At 39.3% G+C, this 22,147-nt stretch overlaps 1 protein-coding gene across 2 annotated transcripts in view; it reads right to left on the bottom strand.

The window, feature by feature from the left end:
* LOC148873645 (uncharacterized) overlaps nt 1-22,147 on the bottom strand; it is an 88,625-nt gene that overhangs the window by 62,256 nt on the left and 4,222 nt on the right. Inside the window, exons 2-4 of one of the 2 annotated variants that reach the window (XM_088965984.1) lie at nt 14,025-14,070; nt 2,493-2,573; nt 1,858-1,995 (exon numbers count right to left, since the gene is read on the bottom strand). In XM_088965984.1, the coding sequence (XP_088822110.1) occupies nt 1,858-1,944 (87 nt within the window). In that variant the 5' untranslated portion in view covers nt 1,945-1,995; nt 2,493-2,573; nt 14,025-14,070. The remainder of the gene's footprint in view (nt 1-1,857; nt 1,996-2,492; nt 2,574-14,024; nt 14,071-22,147) is intronic. The other variant, XM_088965983.1, reaches the window with a different exon arrangement.

A 22,147-nucleotide genomic window follows, 5' to 3' on the forward strand; every position in this document is an offset into this window, starting at 1 on the left:
AGGGCGGTACAGTGGCTGAAATCTTTGGAGCTTTTCACAGATTACATTGTGGATGACATGTTGAGGAAGTAGGGTGAAATTGCAAGTTGCACACAAACTAAGTCAGTAATGAGTGTGGCTTGGACCCCTCCACCTAGTGGATTCGTGAAATTAAACTTTGATGGGTGTAGTAGGGGAAATCCGGGACAATCGGGGATTGGGGGTGTTTTTAGGGATGAAAATGGGGTCATTTCTGCCATGCTCTCAGGCCCAATTGGAGTGGGTCACTCCCTTAGAGCTGAGATCTTTGCAGTTATGGAAGGAGTCCAAAAAGCTAAGGAGTTGAACATCAGGAAACTCTTAATTGAAGGGGATTCAGAGATGGTGATAGGGTGGCTGCTTAAAGATCACAATGGCTTATGGAAGTACAATAATGAGAGGAGGAAATTCAAGTGGCTGGTGCGGGAGATGGAGGTTAAGATACGTTGGGCTAAAAGATCGGCTAATTCCCTAGCTGACGGTTTAGCTAAACAAGGGGCAGAAAGGGATTCACTTTTTTGGGCCAAGCTGTAACTTTAGTGTGTTTTCTTTCTTTTCTCTTTCTTTTTTCCTTTTCTTGAGATTCTTTGTTGCTCTTGGAAGATAAGCGTGTTTGTCTTCCTTTTGTAAATCTTCTATTGATGAATTAATGAAAGTGTTATTGACCAAAAAAATAAAATAAAATAAAATAGGGTTAGAGGAGAAGGGTGATTAATTCGACTTCTTCTTCTCTTACCTCTTCTCTTCGCCATTTCTCTTATACAGTTATTCAGATCTGTTCTATTCTGCTAATCACTAAGTTTAATCTTGGTATTAGAGGACTGATTTACATCTTAGACAATGAATCAAACTGATGGAGGACTTGAATTAGCAGACCTACATCATCTTCATGGTGGTTTGAAGAGTATGCTCTACAATCATCTTCTTCAGTGTCACTTTTTCAGTTGCTTTATTGTCATGGGCATCCTTTGTTGCAGAACATGCAATTATGCAAATATCGTTCCTTCTTTTGGTACGCAATCTAGTCGTCAGTGTAAAGTATGTCAATTCAATAGACATCAAAGATTTTCTTTTCCATCTAGAGCTGTGAGTAGTGAGTACATCTGACATCCTTTTTAGTTAGTCCATTCAAATATATAGAGACCATGCCCAACCTTAAGAAATGGAAGCCCTAATGGATCTCACACCCCCTACACGTCTAAGGCTTATACATATGATATTTAGGGCTTTCAAAGGTTGCATTTAAATCATCCTTAGAGAGGAAATTGAATCAACAGAAAGGTTTCCAATAGACCTTACTTAGACTGTAAGAGTTGCAATTAGACTAAGGGAGTAGTGTAAATTCTACCAAAGGAAATCAATTCGGCTCCTTAGATCATTGATGCTTGATGATCAATCAAACCAAATTTACTGTATATAATGTATTCAAGAACAAGGTAACTTTCCCTTAGATCAAAATAACTAGAAAAATATAAAAAGAGGCGACCTCATGGCCACTAAGAAACTGAAAACAACAAAACAAGAAAATACAAAATATGAGATGGGTAAGATATAGCAACAAGACTATTAAGTAGTTAAAAATTCTATCCCTTTAAGAATTTAAGAACCTTAATATAATTCATCTTCCTATCCTGCTCTAACCAGCCTATAAGAAATTGAGTTGATTAAAACCAATTGCCAAACAAATTTAATGGCTAGCAAAGGATAGGTAGACACAAACAATAGTCATAAACCACTACACATATTAAGTACAAAAAGAATAAAATAAAATATCAGAAAAAAGAAATGCTTCATTTAGAGAAAAAAAGAAAGAAGAAAGAAATTATAATCATATATTACCTGAATGAAAAATATAGCTATTGGGTTCCCACGCAAACAAGATATCCGCACATAGCGGCATGGAGTGTAGTTCATAGGGTATACCATATCACGTCTAGGTGCTTCACAGCGAGGGCGCACTTTTGCAAATGCCTCTGGCTGGAAATGAAAACAATCAACAGAATGCATGATGAACTTTAAAAAGCTCATAGTCAACAATAGGTAGTTAGCAAGTATTAGAGTATTATAATTTAAAATATGCATTTTAAGAAAGCAAAGTACAAGTATTATTGGAAGTATTATGGGATAAATAAGACAAACAGTTCTATTAAAAACATTAGTTGGAATCATGTGCAATGCATGTGGAAAAGCAGAGAACATAGAGCATTCATGCGGTAGAGCATCTTTCCTTCTGTGTTACAACTACTACCTTTATTCTAAAGATATTAATAAGTAGCACCTAGATTACATTTTTGTACAGTGTCAAGATTCTGAGCATTTGAAATGAAGATAGCAAAGTTTGGACAAAGATTATGAAGAATGTGATATACAGCATAGCATTATCATTTATATGTTTGCATAGAACCTAGACGACATAAGCATCAAGGCACTGTCAACTGCTTTGATCCACTAAAAATTAGTTAATATTCCCTGACCTTGTAACGCAAGCCAGCTGCAATTTCCCATTCAAGAACTGATTTATTGTAAATTCTTATATGTGATAATAGGCAGGGTTCCTGCAGGCAAAAGGGAATCCAATGTAATAAATGGTCCAATCAGTGATCACCAAGAAGTATACATAAAAAGTACAGTGCATAATCATTCAAGAATAAAACTTCATTTCATTAAAGAATCAAATATATAGATATAAAAATTTATACATCTACATGTATATGCTCACATGATGATATTATATAATTTATGTAAACACATAGGAAACTAATATTTCTTAAACATAATACATGCACAAAGGCTGGCACTCTCAATTTATTGCATGGTTTGTAGTCTCAGAATGAAATCCACCATTAGCACATTTACTAACCAATGATAGCATAACCTATCAACATGCTTTCTGGAAGCAATCTCTCTTCCTAGAAACAATTAATCACTCTCTATTCTTTATTAACCTTTGCCCATAAACCATTCAATATTTACTCATGCATACAATAAAGTTTCTCAAATCGGACTTCTATTCAGGGATACAGCCATATCATCTGCAAAAGCTTATGGCCAATGGGAAACCAACATAAGTCCTAGGGGGAGAACAACTCTTACAAATATTAAAAAAAAAAAGTAAGTAGCACATGCTCTCCAACCAAAAGAATATCACAAGTCCTGGGGGCAACATAATGAAGGTGTTGAAGCAAGGAAAAAAACATGGAAGAAGAAATAAAGTTTCTTTAGATTCTCGAACCAGTGGCAATTGTAATTTTTCAGTGGTTAAGATTTTGGTGTTTTTAAGCATTTTTCAAATTTCCTTCCAAGTTTCTTTGTGTCTTAGGAATAGGGTTAATTGTTTCAAAGAGTCATGGTCATTTAAAGAGTCATATGATAACTTTTAGAATTTTGAAAATGTGAAAATGCAATCATGTTATTGTGTCATTACATAGATGATTGAATTATCTATCCAGCAATAGCAACATTCCATAAATTTGACATGTTTTGAGGAGTTATGCCAATTTAGTGAATAGTGGAGTGTCAGTTTACGAGATGAGATTTGAGTTTTCTATTTCTTTGGGTCAATCTTGAAACTGTCTCCAGTTTGTTTAGTTGAAATAGGATTAGTAGAGTATTATTAAACTTATTTTAGTCCAAAAGTAATTAGAAGTAGAAGTTGTATCTAGTCAATACTTTAGTCTAAATGCTTTGTAATGGAAGATTTGTGCCCAGATGTTGTGCCTATAAACAGAGTCGTCATAATTGAATATAGATGAGAATGAAAGGAAACAAAGGTCTAAAATGTCAGTATTGGTGGAAACATTGGTAATCGAAAATATAGGAAACATGTTGGTAATGTAAAAACGTTTTATGGAAATATTGTAAAGATTATAGTCATGGTAGAAATATTGTGAAATATGCAAAAATATAGAATACTATTTTATGTAATGATAAAAGATGCATAGGTAGACTGATCAGATTAGGTCTGTACTCCCCTCCATAACTTCACAAAATCAGGGGGCTTTTGTTAAGAATAGACAAATGAAAGTGCAGAGGATATGAAGAGAAATGAGAAGGAAGGGTTTGTTTGTAAGTTGGATCTAGAAAAAGGCTTATGATTTAGTGGAATGGGAATTTTTGAAGGATGTCATGGAAAGTTTTGGATTTGGTGACAGATGGTGTAGATGAATCTTGGGATGTATTAAGACTTGTCATTATTCAATACTGGCTAATCGGACAATGGTAGACCATTTTCCAGCCCTTAGAAGAATTAGACAAGGGGATCTACTTTCTCCCTTCCTTTTCACATTGATTGCTGATGTTTTTGGGAGATTCATAAAAAGGGTAGACTCAAATAACTTAATAAAGGGTTGGACGGTGGGAAGAGAATAGGTACCAATTACTCACTTACAGTTTAAAAACGATGTAGTTATTACCCCACTTATCATTTTCCCTCTCACAAAGTGACAATCCACCTCAATATGTTTAGTTCTTTCATGGAAGACGGGATTGGATGAGATGTGAACAGCAGCTTGGTTATCACAGTATAGTTTCATGGGTTTGTCAATTGAGAATCCCATCTCCTGTAGTAAGTTCTTCAGCCATACTAGTTCACATGTGGTATGGGCCATAGCCCTGTACTATGCTTCTGCACTACTTCTTGCCACCACTGTTTGCTTCTTGCTCTTCCAAGTTACAAGATTGCCACCCAGGAAGGTACAATACCCTGTGGTTGATCTCCTGTCTGATATAGAGTCAGCCCAGTCAGCATCTGTGTACCCTACTATCTCAAGAGTTCCTCCATTTTGGTATAACAAACCACGACCTGGAGCACCCTTTAAGTACCTAACAATTCTCAGAACAACTTCCCAGTGAGGAACCCGGGGATGTTGCATAAACTGACTCACCACACTCACAGCAAATGATATATCTGGTCGGGTAAATGGTCAGGTAGTTCAACTTTACCACCAACCTTCTGTATCTTCCAGGATCATCAAACTCTTCACCTGCATCCACACTCAACTTGGCATTTTCCATAGGAGTCTCTGCTGGTTTAGCACCTAACAACCATGTTTCTTCAAGTAGATCAAGAACATATTTTCTCTGACATAGGTTGATCCCCTGTTTTGACCTCGCAACCTCTATTCCTAGAAAATACTTCAGCTTCCCCAGATCTTTCGTATTGAAGTGGTCCTGTAAGAATTTCTTCAGCCTGTCAATTCCATTGTTGTCACTTCCAGTTATGACAATATCATCCACATACACGACTAGCAAGATTTTCCCATCCTTTGAGTTATAGCTGAACACAGAATGATCAACCTGACACTGTTTCATCCCAAAGGCCTTCACCACTTCACTGAACCTGTCAAACCATGCACGTGGAGATTGTTTTAGTCCATAGATTGCCGTTTTGAGCCTACACACTTTACCAGCCTCCCCCTGAGCAACAAACCCTGGTAGTTGCTCCATATACACCTCAACAAGATCACCATGTAGGAAGGCATTTTTTATGTCAAGTTGTACGAGAGGCCAATCATACATAGCAGCTAATGAAATCAACACCCGAACTGAACCAATTTTAGCCACAGGAGAGAATGTCTCCATATAGTCCACACCATATAACTGAGAATAGCCCTTGGCCACTAACCTTGCCTTCAATCGTTCCACACTGCCATCAGGAAGATACTTCACTGTATAGACCCATTTACACCCAACAGTGTGCTTACTAGGAGGAAGAGTGGTGAGTTCCCACATGTGATTATGTTGTAGAGCAGAGAGTTCTTCTTCCATGGCTTGCCGCCACCCTGGGGAGGTAAGGGCTTCCTGTACAGTCTTGGGAATGGGAACAGATGAGAGTAATGATATAAACTTGCAATGAGAAGCAGAAAGGTGAGCAATGAAAACATAGTCTGAAATGGGATGAGAAGTACAAATACGTTTACCTTTCCGCAGAGCAATAGGGAGATCAAGATCTGAGGGAGAAGAAGCAGTAGCAAGATCTGTCGACAGGTGCTGAAGTGGAGGAGGGGCCGAAGCACTTCTGCGGGTATACACTTGAGTAATTGGCGGCCTCTCTATAGTAACAGGCATATGATGTGCATCTGCAGTAGGAATGGGAGCTACGGGAAGAGTATCCACAACCGGTACAGGAACAAGAACCACAGAGGGAGAAGAAGAGACCCCGGCATCTGAGAAAAATGGAATTGATTCAAAGAAGGTGATATCAGAGCACACAAACGATTTATGAGATTTTGGGTTATAACACTTATACCCTTTCTGAGTCCTCGAGTAGCCAAGAAAGATACACTTCGTAGCTCGAGCATCTAGCTTGTCTACTCCAGGCCCCAAGTGTTGAACAAAACAAACACAGTCAAAGACTCTTGGGGTGAGAGGAAATGGAGACAAAGTGGGAAACAACACGGGAAACAAACACAGCCAAAGACTCTTGCTTCGGTCTTTGAGGAGTTCCACAGGAGGGGTGTAATAAACCCGGGATTGAACTCAACTTTCATTGCCTTAGTCCCAAAGAAGAAAGATGCCTCTCAACCAAAAGATTTTAGACCTATTAGTCTGGTGACTAGCTTGTACAAAATCATTGCTAAGGTGTTGTCTCTCAGGATAAAGAAGGTGTTCCCCTCTATTATTGCACCCAACCAAAGTGCTTTTGTGGAGGGAAGACAGATCACCGATCAGATCCTCATTGCAAATGAGAGCTTGGAGAGCTTTAGAAAGTCAAAGAAGAAGGGAGTGGTCTGCAAATTGGATCTGGAGAAGGCTTTTGACTTGGTTGATTGGTCATTCTTGATGGTGGTGTTGAGGAGTTTTGGTTTTGGTGACAGGTGGTGCAAGTGGATCTGGGGCTGTGTTAGGACTTGCCATTATTCTATCCTGGTGAACGGGACTGTGGTTGACTTCTTTCCGGCGTTGAGAGTTCTAAGACAAGGAGATCCTCTTTCCCCTTTTCTTTTCACCCTTATTGTTGATGTGTCTGGGCGATTGATCCATAGAGCAGACTCGAGGAATCTGATAAGAGGGTGGAGAGTAGGAAGGGAGGAGGTTCCCTTAACTCTTCTATAGTTTGCAGATGATACTATCCTTTTTTGTGAAGGAGGGAACCTCAGTTGGATCCGGAATCTAAAGTTGACAATACAACTTTTTGAGCAGATATCTAACCTCAAGGTAAACTTCGACAAGAGTTGTGTGGCAGGTGTGAATGTGAACGAAAGAGACCTAAGGGAATCTGTAGATGAGCTAGGTTGTGCTATTACGGATTGGCCCCTGACTTACTTGGGCCTCCCTTTAGGAGATAATCCTAAGAGTGTCAGCTTTTGGGCTCCGGTAGTGGAGAGGTTTGAGAAGAGGCTAGCGGCCTGGAAGAGGAGTTATCTTTCTTTAGGTGGAAGAGTCTCTCTCATTAGATCTACCCTAGCTAACCTTCCTGTTTACTTTCTGTCAGTGTTTAAGATCCCCTCAAAGGTTTCAAATCTTTTGGAAAAATTAATAAGGAACTTTCTCTGGGAGCCTAGAGAGGAGAAGAGAGATCATAGGGTGAGTTGGGAGGTGGTCTCTAGGTGTAAAACAATAAGAGGTCTAGGGATTGGTAATTTCAAGAAAAGGAACATGGCTCTTCTTGGGAAGTGGTTGTGGAGGTTCTCTTTGGAAAGGGATAAATTGTGGACTAAGATTGTGGCTAGCATTCATGGGCTGAAAGACAATGGTTGGGATCCTGGAATCTTGGCAAGGGCTTCAGCTGCTTCTCCTTGGAAATCCATCCACAATCTGCTTCCAGTTTTCTCCCCTTGGATCAGGTATGGTCTAAACTCTGGTAACCGAATAATTTTCTATGAACATCTTTGGGTCGGGGATTCTCCTCTGAAAGACAAGTTTCCTTCCTTGTATGCTCTTTCAGACTTGAAAAATGAACCCATTTCTTCTTTCTTAGTCCCTTCAGCTTCCATTTCGAGCTTTGGTTGGAACCTTGGCCTGCGTAGGGCAATTAGAGATATGGACTTGGATAGCCTAGTAGCTCTGTTAGCCTCCCTTTAGGGTGTCTTCCTAAACCCTGCTAAGGAAGACACCAGATTTTGGACCCTTTCTAGCTCTGGTACCTTTTCTTGTGCTTCTTTCTTTGAAACTTTAACTCAGCCTCCTACCCCCCTAGGGTTGTCCTTTCCAGTTAAGGAAATTTGGAGCAGACCTATTCCTCCTCGGGTGGGGTTTTTTTGTTGGGAAATTTTCCTGGAAAGAATCAACACTTTAGACTTACTCCAAAGAAAGAGACCCAACTATTGTCTACTTCCTAATAGATGTGCTCTTTGAAAAGCTGATGGGGAATCTAGCTACCACCTCATGGTCTCTTGTAAGGTTGCTAAATCTGTTTGGGAGTGGGTTTTCTCCCGTTTTGGGTGTTCTTGGTATCCTCCGGAGACTGTCCAAGGTTTGTTTTCCCCATCTTTTTTCAGTTGGACTAAGAAGCGAGGGAAGACTATGTGTGGAGGTTTGCTGGTCTTTGTGGGAAGAAAGAAACTCACGCATATTTTCTGACAAGGAAAAAACTTTGGAAGATTTGTTAGATTGAATCCTTATAAGAGCGGTCCACTGGCTAAAATCTTTGGAGTTGTTTTCAGATTGTCCTATGGATGACTTGCTAAGAAACTGGAAAGAGATTGCTTTCACTGCAAGATGCAAGAGGACTCTTTGTCCGTTCTGGTCCCCTCCCCCCTCGGGCTTTTTAAAGCTGAATTTTGATGGCAGCAGTGTAAGGAATCCAGGGCCCTCTGGGATTGGAGGAGTCTTCAGGAATGAGGAAGGGATTGTTACTGCTTTATTCTCTGGCCCTATTGGAGAAGGTGACTCTCTTAGGGCTGAGATCCTTGCAGCGCTTGAAGGAATTCGAAGAGCAAAAGATCTAAATATTAGCCGTTTGATTCTGGAAGGTGACTCGAAGGTGGTGGTTAATTGGTTGAAGACAGAGGACAGTGGTTTGTGGAACTTTAGCAATGAGAAAAAACAGTTCTTATGGCTGGGTAGGGACATAGAGATTCAGTACAGGTGGGTGAAGAGGAGTGCCAACTCATTTGCGAATGGGTTGGCCAAGCAAGGAGTGAATAGGGAGGTTGTTTTCTGGGCTAGTTTTTAATTTTCTTTGCTTTCCCTGAGTTTTCTGATTTTTGGGGAGCTAAGTTATTTTATCTCCCTTTGTATTCCTTTCCCTCTATTCTCTTAATTTAATGAAATTGATGTTATTGATCAAAAAAAAAGGGGATTGACTTCCAAGGATTGACATGGGCATCCGATTTATCAGAAAACAGGATGTAAGAACAGCATCATTCCAAAAATGCTTTGGGACATTCATATTGATCATCAAGGACCGAGCAGTTTCAAGAAGATGTCTATTTTTCCGTTCAGCTACACCGTTTTGTTGCGGGGTGTAGGCACAAGAAGTTTGATGAATTATCCCATGATGTTCTAGGTATTGCTGAAATGGTGAGGAGTTGTATTCTTTGGCATTATCGGAGCGAAGTATTTTCATATGAACACCAAACTGAGTGCTTATTTCAGCATGAAATTTTTGAAAAATCGAGAACAATTCACTACGGTCTTTCATAAGATAGATCAATGTCATCCTTGAAAAGTCATCAACAAAGATTACAAAATACTTATACCCATTGTATGACACCACTTTAACTGAACTCCATACATCAGAATGAACTAAAGCAAAAGGACTTGAGACACGACTATCAATTCTTGGACTAAATAAGACTCGATGATATTTTCCCAACTGACATGACTCACAATCTAATGATGAAAGATGACTCAAGGAAGGAACCATCAGCTTCAAAGCCTTGAGAGAGGGATGACCAAGTCTGCAGTGCCACTGGAGAGGAGTAAGAGACGACTGAAAAGCCACTGGGGGGCCACCACCATCAAGATAATACAAACCACCTGCTTCATGCCCTCCACCAATCTTCCTCCCCGTCTTGAGATCCTGAAACACACAAGAAGAATGATAGAAGGTTACAGAACAATTAAGGGACTTGGTTAATCTGCTAACAGACATAAGGTTAAAAGGGAACTCAGGAACATATAAAATAGATGCTAAACACGAGGAGAGATCAACATCACCAACACCACAGATAGGAGATGTAGAACCATTAGCAAGTGTAACTATTTGAGATGTGGAGGAGCGAGAAAGGGAAGAAAATACATCAAGAGTCCCAGACATATGGTCCGAGGCTCCAGAGTCAATGATCCAGAGTGAGGCTTTGGAAGCTAAGCAAGCCATACCTAAATGGGCAAGTGTAACGGTGTTCTGCTGAGATGTTTGAAGGAACTGCTCATATACTGCACGTGGTACACTCACCATTTCCTACCCAGAAGCACAAGCAGATGTGGAGGGGGTTGGGTCAGTTTGCTGGCTTTCAGTAATTGTGCTACTACTCTTAGACGTAGCATGGTGAGCCCAAGTGTTGGGTAGACCACGCAAATCATAGCAGAAATTAACTGTGTACCCCTCTAAGCCACAATGTGTACACTTTCTCTGAGCATTACTCCTACCTTTTCCACGGCCTCCCCCTAACTCTCGGCCTCTAGTCCGGCCACTAGCCCGGTTAAACATGTATCCACCACGGTTGCTTGGAGGTCCACTGCTGCCACCACCACTTCTACTTCCACGACCACTCCCTTTAGTCACTACCAAACCAGATCTATCAGAGAAGGAAGAATGTTCTACCGGCTCAATGGATGTCCTCTTAAGACGGGCAAAAACTTCTTCAAGTGAGGGGAGAGCGGATCCCCCCAATATCTGTGCTCTGACAGGCTCATACTCAGCCTTCAAGCCCACAAGAAACCTAGTCACATCAAGCTGTTCACGTTGCTGTTGTTGGATCTGGACATCTGATGTTAGAGGGTGATACACATTGAGCTCATTGCGGATGTTCCTCAAACTTGCATAATACTCTTCTAAGCTTTGACTCCCTTGCTTCAAATTGAAGTATTCTTGGTACAACTGCTATACCCTAGTTGTGTTGTCTTGTCCAAAGTACAACTTCTTAGCATGATCCCAGATTTCTTTGGCTGTATCTAGGAACATGAAAGTCACACTAATCTTTGGTTCCATGTTGTTCCAAAGCCACGTCATTATCTGTGCATCTTCTTGTGCCCAGTCACTGAACCCAGGGGAATCAGAGGGAGGTTTCTCCTCCACATGTTTTACTTTCCTCTTGGCCTTCAAGAACACCTCCACGGATTTTGCCCATGGTACATAATTCTCACCATTCAACTTGATGGATGTCATTTGAATACTTAAATAATCTGGAGAAGGCATGATGCCTGTTTTGTTGTCATTCCCATCTGCAAATGAAGCCATCTTAATTATTTTACCTTCAAATATACACCACAACCTCACAAAATTCACAAGACTTATCTCACTTATGATACCACCAACTCCAACTTCTTCAACTGCACATTACACACTACACACTAAGGCTGAAATCATTCAGTCAACACATCAAACACCTTGACTGCACACTGCAGGACCATTTACCATCAACACGCCAAGGCTGAAATCACTCAGTCATCTCATCGAACACTTGTTCTTCATACTGCAGAACTGATTACACGCAAGGTCTAGGAGTTCACTTTTAAGCATTTAGAATCATAGATATGTCAGCCACCACGACACAACCACCACCACGCCACTGCTGTCGTGGACTTCAGCAATCTACGACTCTTCTTTCAGCACACATATGAGCAAGAAAAAAAAAAAGAACATGACTGATATGTGTATCAGTCTCACCAAGCTCCACAACAACTAACTTTTGAAGCACAAAATAGCATTCACAGTCCATTATTTGAGCACACGACAGCAGTGTTCATACCTGTCTACGTTCAGCCCTCTTCGTACACTGTATAGAGGGTCTAGTGTACCACTTCAACGACCACCACAGCACCGGCCAGAGGCATTCTCACCTCCAGGCCTTCAAAACGACAACTCCTTTTTCAGCCCTTTATCGAATCTCCAATCAGGTCAGCTGAAGGATGAAAACTACTGTGAAGCTGGCGGCGAACCCAGGAAGAGGACAGCAGCAAGAAGAGAGAACACGAGACCTTATTGCTCTGATACCATGTTAGTAAACCCTAGTTGATTCTAGGTCAAAGTAGAGAAGAAGAAAGAAGAAAGAAAAGAGAAAGAAGAAGAAGAGTATTCAGCCAGACTAGAAGAGAGAATGTAAAAATCATCCCTCTCCTAGCCGATCCACTTGAATTTATTCAAAAAACTTAGAGTTACAAGAAAGACTATTTTGTCCCTCATAGAAGATGGGACACATAACTTAAACTCAGATACAATAGACCTTTCACTTTCAAGAAGATAAACCATAATGACCAAAATACCCCTGACTCGAGCATTCTAACATTTTAATATAATAGAGATTATGATCAACTAGGAGGGTTAAGACTCTAGTTCAATGTGGCAATTCTTCTTCTTTGAACAGGACTTATTTGAACCACTAAAACAATAAAAACTATATATTTAACTTCATGTTTGAAAAGTATTTTAGTGGGCTCAAAGTGGTAATCATGTCCATAATAACAATGCTGCTCCACATATCTACAATATTGTTGCTAACTTATTTTATAATACTATCTCTTGTACTCCACGTAGCAACAGTCGCTTTCATTGGGAAAATGTCGATTCTAGTAACATTTCGTGTTACCCATAGAAATAGAAACATTCGAAAATTTAGGGGCATTTTAAACCATTCTTATGAATAACAATAGGTAAAATCAATATCATTAGGAATGGGCTCAGAGGTGCAAGACAAAGGAAGAGGAAAGCTAATGTGTGGATCAGCCTCATAAGAGTTTGACGGCATCAAAGGTGCCACTTATGGTTTCACAGCTAAATCCAATGGCTAATTCTTATGGTGACAAGTGTAGACCTAGAATTCAGGCTATGAAGGTTGAAATGGTTGAGTAAAAGAAAAAGGAAGCAAGAGAACCTGCCTCACCAAACTATTATGATATTATCACTTTTCTCCCTGTAAGGTGAAGCAAAAGAGCAAGACTCAAAGAATGTAAGATTGATGCAAAAAATACACCTTTTAAGATATAGGACCAAAACGTTTGTAGTTTTACACCCCTTTTGTGTAAACAAATACCCAAAGATACAAGCTATAGACCAAGGATCCAACTTACCAAACAAAGGAGATAAGTTATAAACAAAAACACTAACAACCGAAAAAGGAAAAAACTCGAATGGGAATGAAGAACAATGGAGAGATGGGGAAGAGCAACTGATGTTGGACCTTCAACTGCAATTTGCGAGATGGCACGTGGTTTTTTAAGTAGGCGACAACAAGAATAGCATCAACCTATAAGCATTTGGAAACATGTATATGGAATAATAATCTACAAGAAACTTCCAACAAATGTTTGATCTTTCACTTGGCAACACCATTTTATTGTGGTGTTTGAGGGCAAGAATTTTGATGTAGTAGTCCATTACTATCCAAGTATATAGTAAGAATTTTTATTGAAATATTCTTTTACATTATTCGGTTGTAATATCTGAGCATCAATATGAAATTGTGCAAATACCATATCATGAAAGTATTCATCAAAAAAAAAAAACATATCATGAAAGGTATGTATAACTTGTGGAACTTCAAGAAATCATCAATAAAACTAATAAATTATCTGTAGCCACCTTCTGCAAAAACTAAAGAAGGGCCCCAAACATCAGAAGTGCAAGACAAAAAGGAAATTCAGGCCTTTTATTTATAGGAGGATATGAGTTTCTACAATGCTTACTCCACTAACAAGTGAGACATTGCAACAAAGACAAAGACATGAACTTAAATAATTTTGGAAACTAAACATTTAACGAAACAAATAATAAATCAGCCGACTGGCTATGCCAATGATAAACCTTGGTTTTATTACAATGACTAATTGACTGACTCAAGAACCTAGTATTTTTCTAACTCCTCAAAACTCAAAAGTAGCCTCAAAATCTAAGATGTAGAGACCTTCAACCATGCATCCTTTACCAACCATTCTCCTTGAGGTCAAATCCTGGAACACACAAGAGTCAGGAAGAAAAGTTATTGGACAATTTAATGATTTTGTAATACAACTAATAGAAAGAAGATTAAGTGGCACCTTAAGAAAATGAAAGACATCAAACAAATGAAGACCACTAAGCAAAGAGACAACTCCTTGACCAACAATACTGGAAAGTGAACCATTGACAAGCTTTACTTTTACTAGAAAGTAAACAATATGAAAAGAAAAGGCTAGACTTACTGGCCACTTCTTTTGCCAATTGTGCTCCCTGTAAATCTGCTTGGTCCTCTGACTAATCACATCTCCCACTCAAATTGGACCAGAAAACAAGGCAACAATCACCCTCTGCATTCCTAAACACCCCTCCAATAGCAGAAGGCTCGAGATTACCAAGGCTGTTACCATCAAAGTTTAGCTTGATAAAGCCTTCTTCAAGGGGCTTCCAGGCAACAATCAGCTTGTTCTTAACTAAAGAAGAATTTGCAACAACCTCCTAGTTTCTCCACAAGTCAACAAGAGAGAATTGTGAAAGAGGCTTTGTAGATTTAAAGGGGAAGTCCACTTGCAACCAAACAGAGAAAGAAACCGATCCCAAATAGAAGAAACAAAAGAGCAAGAGATTAATTAATAAGTGGTAGCAAGACTCACCATTGGCTTTACAAAGAGTACACCAATTCGAAAAGAAGCATCAAAAAGACTTCTTTCTTTGAAGTAGATCACAAGTGTTTACTCTTTCCAAAATAATTCCTAGCAAAATGCCCCAACCCTTGGCAGGACCAATTTCCCCCACACTTATTTAATAGGGAAGGAAAACCCAGGACTAAGAAAAGGTTGAGTTGGGGCTTTGAAAATGATGCACAAGTAAATGAACCAGAGGAGGAAAGGGTCCAAATTTGAGAGTCCAATTTAGAGGGATCTAAGAAAACCTTTTGGAGAATTTGAATCAAAACCAAGACACTGTCCACGTCTGATCCTCTGAATCCTTGCTAAACCCCAAGTCCCAATCAAGCTCAAGCCCCAAACCAGGAGAGGATAGAAAAGTGGAAACAGGTTCATTTTTGTATCTGGAAAGGAGGAACAAAGATAGGAATTGATATTTAAGTGGAGAATCCCCCATCCACAGATGTTCCCAAAATCTTACCAAATTCCCCGCAAAAAGATACTTCACATGTAATCCCATGTAATTCAATGGCCACTAAGATACTTCACAACCCAAACTAGTTGCACACTCTAACACCTCTCTTTCATCCATATTGATCCCCACCACATGGCTCTTATTGAAATTAATTTTCAGATTTGACATCTTCTCAAGCACTTGGATCACCACTTTCAAATTTCTCACCTATCTCCTATTATCTCCCTCACAAAATAATATGGTGCCATCACAAATCAGAGAGAAGACACCATTCTTACTTTCCTTCCACCACCTTGCATCCCTTCTTTGTAGTTGCATCTCCACCGATTGTAGTTTTGATAACAAATACACATTCCTCCACTTCCCAACCAAAGAGAGGCCTTCTGAATTCCAGACACCATACCACCCTTCCTTGTGTAGTTTCAAAACTAGATCTACAAAAGATACTTTATTCTTGCTTAGGTTGTATAATTTAGTGTAAAGGTCACATAATCTACGAATACCTACCCAATCATCCATCCAGAAATTAGCAGTTGTACCATCCCCCATTTCAAAATTTTCACCTCCTTCAAACCCCACCAAGAATCCACCACCCCTTATTAGAATATCACTTGATCTTCATTAGGCATATATTGATACCTACAGTGAAACACTTTTATAGGTTCACTTTTTTTTAGCAATAACAGTAAATTTTATTAAAGGATTGAGAAAATATCAGAGTAAGGGAGCTAGACACTCTTAACTCCCAAATACATCCAAGATACACCCAAATATAAAAGCAATTACAACAGAGCCCAAAAAATAGAGTTTCTGTTCACCCCTTGCCTAGCTAGACCATCTGACAATGAATTCGCATTTCTCTTTACCCATGTACATTGAACTTCAAGGTCCTTAGTCAGCCACTTAAATTTCCTCTTTCCATTGTTGTAATTCCAAAGCCTATAGTTGCCCTCTTTTAGCCAGTTCACCACAATTTCAGAATCTCCTTCTATGATCATTTTATTAATTTTCATGTCTTTAGCCCTTTGTACCCCTTCAAGAGCTGCTAGTATCTCAGCCTTCAAGGAATCTCCCACCCCAATTGGACCAGAATACATAGCTAACAGATTTCCTTTTTCATCTCTTATAACTCCCCCTATTCTAGAGGGCCCTGGATTGTCCATACTACTGCCATCAAAATTCAGTTTAGTAAAACCATGAGGTGGAGGGTTCCAAAGAGAACTTGAGACCTTAGCTGAGGCTGATTCTGCAATTTCCTTCCACTTTCCTAGCAAACCATCTACTAAGAAATCTGCAAACATATCCAAAGTTTTCGACCAATGTATCACCCTAATATGAGTAACCTCCAGTATTACTTCCGCACTTCTCTCCTTTTCTGAAAAATCCGTGAGTTTCTTTCTTCCCAAATAGTTCAACAAACTGCAGCCCTAATACATTGCCATAAAATCTTAGCCCTTTTTGTTGGTCAGTTAGGAGCGGATGTGAATAAGTTTTGCATGTTCAATGAGAGAGTCCACTTACACCCAAACAGAGAAGTAAACCATTCCCAAATGAATTTAGCAAACTGACAAGAAATTAGTAAGCGGTATCATTCACCATCAACTTTACAAAGGACACACCAGTGAGGAGACAAACAGCTATTGGGTCTTTTCCTTTGAAGCAAATCTCCCGTGTTAACTCTTTCCGAAAAGGCTTCCCAACAGAAATTCCCAACCTTCGAAGGTATAGGTTGATACCACATGTCTTTAACAAGGAAGGACAAACCAAGAGGAGCAGATGGTTGTATTAGGGCTTTAAAGAATGAGGCACGAGTAAAGGAACCCGAGGGAGTGTCCAGATTCTACTGTCTACCTTTGTTCGCTCCAGGAAGACCCCATCAAGGATGAATAGTAAAGTTAAGGTACAATCTAACCCTGTGTCCCTGATATCTCTTCTCAAACCCAAGTTCCAACCAAACCCAGAGGTTGAGTTAGAACGTACAAGGTGTCATCAGCAATACCAGAGGTGTCATCAGCATCTTTAAAATCCCTCTTAACCATCTCTAAAATAACCTTCAAATTCCTCATGATATTCTTTCCTTTGTATTCATACAAAACCAAGGTGTCATCAGCAAACTACAACTATGAAACCACACTCCTCCCCACCCTAAAGCCTTTTATCCCTTCCCTATCATCCACCCTCCTACAAAGACAGCTAATTAATTAAATGACCAAAATAAACAACACATGGGACAATATTATGAAGATCATTTCCCAATTATTAGATACATGATTCTTAATAGCCATATGGTTTCCATAAATCACCCATATCTTTATTGCTTTATAGTAGTAATATGTTGAAACCTATGTTCCAAGATACCCATACCAAGGTACCATAACATGTCAGACACTTCAACTTTCAATTAAACCCTGTATCCAACAACAGGTCCAAAGACATAAACCATCTCTTTTGACCAATAGAAGCATCAGCCCCTCTGAAAAAGGCAAAAAAAAAAAACCCTAGTCATTAAAAAACATTCTTCTCATATTAATGGCAGGAGCTTCAAATTGAATGAGAGAGTTAGCAAATTTTGCATTCCTAAATCATGTCGAACTTCTTATGGTCTAACAACTTCATTTTTTGTAATAGAAAGAAAAAATACTAAAATAAGATTGAAAAAAACACAAAGAAAGGTGGCCACAGTACCCAAGAGAAGAAAATTAGAACTACACCTCCAAAAGACCAACCATCCAAGCAACAACCACAAGACAGAAAAAACAACAAACCACCACCCCCGTTGAACAACAACAAGACACAAAACAACACCCTACATCAAAAGAACATAAATGTCCAACTTTCCACAAGCTTAACTAGAAACCTCTTTGCTCCTACTAGTTTTCTTTAGGGGTGCAAGTCGGGCAGGTTCGGTCGGATTTATGGTCAACCTGGGCCTGACCCTAAAATTTGGGCTTAAGGCCAGAGCCTGGACCGAGCCTAAGGTCAAGCCTAATCTTCCCAACCTGCACTATAATTTGTTGTACTTGGGTTGGGCTCGGGCTCAGGTCGGGCCCAAAAAATTAAAAGCCCGACTTCTTCGGCCCGAGCCCGACCTGAGGAGTGAGGACCAAAAATCCAAGCCCAACCCGTGTAAAATTTCGGGCTGGGCCTGTTCAAGCTTGGGTTGGGCCCACCCAAGTTGCACCCCTAGTTTTCCTTGGCTTCTTCGCTTTCTTAGTAGGCCCAATTCCAAATAAACCCCCTTTCTATCTTGCAAACTAATGCAACTCAAATATGAAGAAAGATAATGAAAGAAATCTACTCAAAGAAATAGAAAAGAGAAAAAGGAAAATGGATGGGACTTCATTAATATGAGATGGTTTACAAAATGAGGCAACAAGGTTGGGGACTCACTCACCCAAGACAGAACTCTCTCAACTCTTAAAGAAAGCTCCAAGCTTCTTAAAACAAAGGGAAAAACTTGATGCCTATAGCTTGAAATTGCAAGGCTTTATATAGAAAACAAAAACTAGCTATTGGAGCATTAAATGAAAAAATGGTCATTAGAGCTTTTAATAAAACTAGCCATTATAAACACACTAACAAACTAGTTAGAAACTCACTAACCAAAATGATTGTTGGAAGCCCATTAGTGAGTTGAAATGTAAGCCCACTTATCTTCTTTTAAAATGATATGGTGCTTCTCGGGGCATGAATTTGAACTGCATCAATCTCCCCCCTTTTGAAAAGAACTCGTCCTCGAGTTTTAACAACTTCAAAAGAATGATTTACCATCATGCTTCAGCTACATTTTTCTGTTACCGATCCTTTGATAGGCAATTGATGATGTAAACCTCCAAAATGAAATGGAATTACTTCATCGTGTCTCCTAGTTATTAAGACATGTTTCTTGTACTCCAAATAACCCAATTCTTCCTTCAACAACCATTTTAAACTTGGAGAAAATGGCTGCCAATAAAGGTCTTCATACACTTGCATGAAAAAGATGCAGCCAAAATCTGCCACTTGATGAATGTTGTTTTCATCACTTTGAAATTCATTATAAATGATAGGAGAATCATCATGAATAATGGCCTCTTCATCAAATATTGGAGGACTATCCCAATCAATATGCTCTTCCTCGTTGGATCTAGTTCATGAGAATGACCATATAAGATTGCCATTGCAATCTTCCAAAACTTGCACCATAAACAAAGTTGTACCAATATAATTGCTTGTAGGAGATAGTTTGGGAAGCCTTCCCAAGATTTCCTCCATTATACGTTGAAGGGTTTTATAGCCTTCAAATTTCATTGGTTTCATCACGAAGAAGGATATTTCGATTTGAGATCTTATTACCTCATTTTTTTGAAGAATTCGGTTGTAGTAGACAGCTTTGTCAATTGATCTTTTATTGCTTACAACTTTCTATAGAGAACTCCGATTGATGAATCGTTTGTTGTGTTAGGAAATAGCTCGAAGAGCTTTCCAATGATATATGACATGACCCAATATGAAGAAGATTTCATTGCCGAAATTGGGACATTACTAGACCTATTTTCTATAACTGCAACACTTTATGGATGAAGAAAAAGAGTAGAGCAATGACATTACAAGCTCTAACTCAACCCGCTCTCATACCGATTAATGCAGCTCAAATATGAAGAAAGATAATGAAAGAAATTTGCTCAAAGAAATAAAAAAAAAAAAAAAGAAAATGGATAGAATATAAGATGGCTTACAAAGTGAGGCAACAAGGTTAGAGACTCACTCACCCAAGAGAAGACTCTCTCAATTCTCAAACAAAGCTCTAAGTTTCTCAAAACAAAGGGAATAACTTGATACCGCTAGCTTGATATTACAATGCTTTATATAGAGAACAAAAACTACTTGTTGGAGCATTAAATGAAAAACTAGCCGTTAGAGCATTTAATAAAACTAGCAGTTATAAACCCACTAATAAACTAGTTGTTAAAAGTCCACAAACAAACTAGCAATCAGAAACCCACTAACCAAAATGGATGTTGGAAGCCCATTAGTGAGTTCAAATATAGGCCCACTTATCTTCTCCTTTTAAAATGATATGATGCTTCTCGGGGCATGAACATGAACTGCATCACAAACACTTTAAAGACCTGGACTGTTTGAGAAGTTCTCTGATTGTTGAATCTTCAAACTGCACTTGGCTTCTTCAAGACCTTTAATGCCTTTTGAGTTTTACCATCATTAAAACCTTCCAGTTCTAGCACCACATTTCTCTCAAAATACTCCTCCAACACCAACTCTCTCTCCTCTACAACCCACACCACCTCCTTTAAATGAACTCAACTCTTTTTTATCAAACTCTAACCTAGAATTGACATTGATATCTTCCAAACCCAAGGTAAAATCTCCATTATCATGCATTATTGGATGTCTTTCTTCCAAATCTTTAACATTTTCCTAGTAAAATTCTCCCCTCCAAAATAAGTAATCCCAAATCTTTATTCCATCTTTTTTTTTTTTTGTGTGTGTGTGTGATAGGAAACAGTAACTTTCATTAGAGAATTGAAAAGATTACAGGCTTACCACCCATAAAATGGATGGAAAAAGAAAATCAAAAACTTACAAAGAGGCCCAAAACGAAGCCTCCCTAGTAACTCCTTGTTTAGCTAAAGTGTCAGCCACTCCATTTGTTGACCTTCTTACCCATTTAAAATGCACCCCAATCACCCTTACTAAGCTAATAATCTCTCTTAGAGGCTGTCTAAGAGACCACATTCCCAGGTTTCCAGCTTGCATCCACCCTATTATCATCTTGGAGTCTCCTTCCACTTCTAATTGCTGCATTCCCCATTGTTTCACCAGTTTCAAACCTTGAAGTAAGGCCACTACTTCTGCCCTTAATGAATCCTCCACCCCAATTGGGCTCGAGTAAAGGGCCAAGGCTTTTCCTTCCTCGTTTCTGTACACACCCCCAACTCCCGACTGACCTGGACTACCCAAGGAGCTTACATCAAAGTTTAGCTTCACCCTGAACTGAGGCGGTGGTACCCAACATTCTTGTACCACAGGGGAGAAAGACGAGGATACAGCTATAGCACTCCAATTTCTAATTAAGTCCGCTCAGGAGAAGTCCATGAAGAGATGGTGTACTTTAAGCCAATGCATAACCTTGATGGTGACAACCTCCACAAGTGCTTCCTTGGATTTTTCTTGCCCTAGGAAGATCCTATTGTTTCTCTCTTCCCAAATTGACCATAGGATAGCTGCTCTTGTTATTCTCCACATTACCCTACCCCTTTTCCTTGGTTGTCGGAAGAAGCTAGAGTCAAAAAGGTTCAGCACACCCGAGGGGGTTTCCATCTGTAACCAAACAAAGAAGAGAACCAATCCCACAAATAATAAGCAAAAGGACAAGAAATCAAAAGATGAGTCACTGTCTCACCATTTCTTAAGCAAAGGTAACAGACGTGTGAGGAAAGGCTACAGCCTAGCCTTTTTCTTTAAAGTGCATCCATAATATTGATCTTTTGAAGAGCCACTTCCCAACAAAAAGCCCTAACCTTTGGCGGCACAGGAGAATACCAGATTTCTTTAGCAAGAAAAGAGACAGACACAAAAGAAGACTGAACTAAGGCGTTGAGAAAAGATGAACAAGAGAAAGTCCCTAAAGATGACTCTTTCCAAATTCTACTATCTGGGCAGGAAATATCTAGGAAAACTGAATTCAACACAGTGAATAACTCATTTGCAGAAGCCAATTCCGAATCCCTCAACCCTCTTCTCAAACCCAAATCCCAAGTCCCCTCAGACACATGAAGTGAGGAGATGGTTTTGAATTTATATAGGGAAAGAGAATACATTACCGAGAATCTATCCTTAAGGGGGGTTGTTAAACAAAATTTTATTACCTGAGCACACATCAAATCTAATGAAAGGCTGAAAGGAAGGCAAGACTCCAACAATTGCTTTCCAAGGGGAGAAATGAGAAGC

The sequence above is a fragment of the Nelumbo lutea genome, chromosome 1 (assembly GCF_056320005.1).
Source record: "Nelumbo lutea isolate HS-2025 chromosome 1, American lotus-T2T, whole genome shotgun sequence".
In the NCBI taxonomy this organism is placed as follows: Eukaryota; Viridiplantae; Streptophyta; class Magnoliopsida; order Proteales; family Nelumbonaceae; genus Nelumbo; species Nelumbo lutea.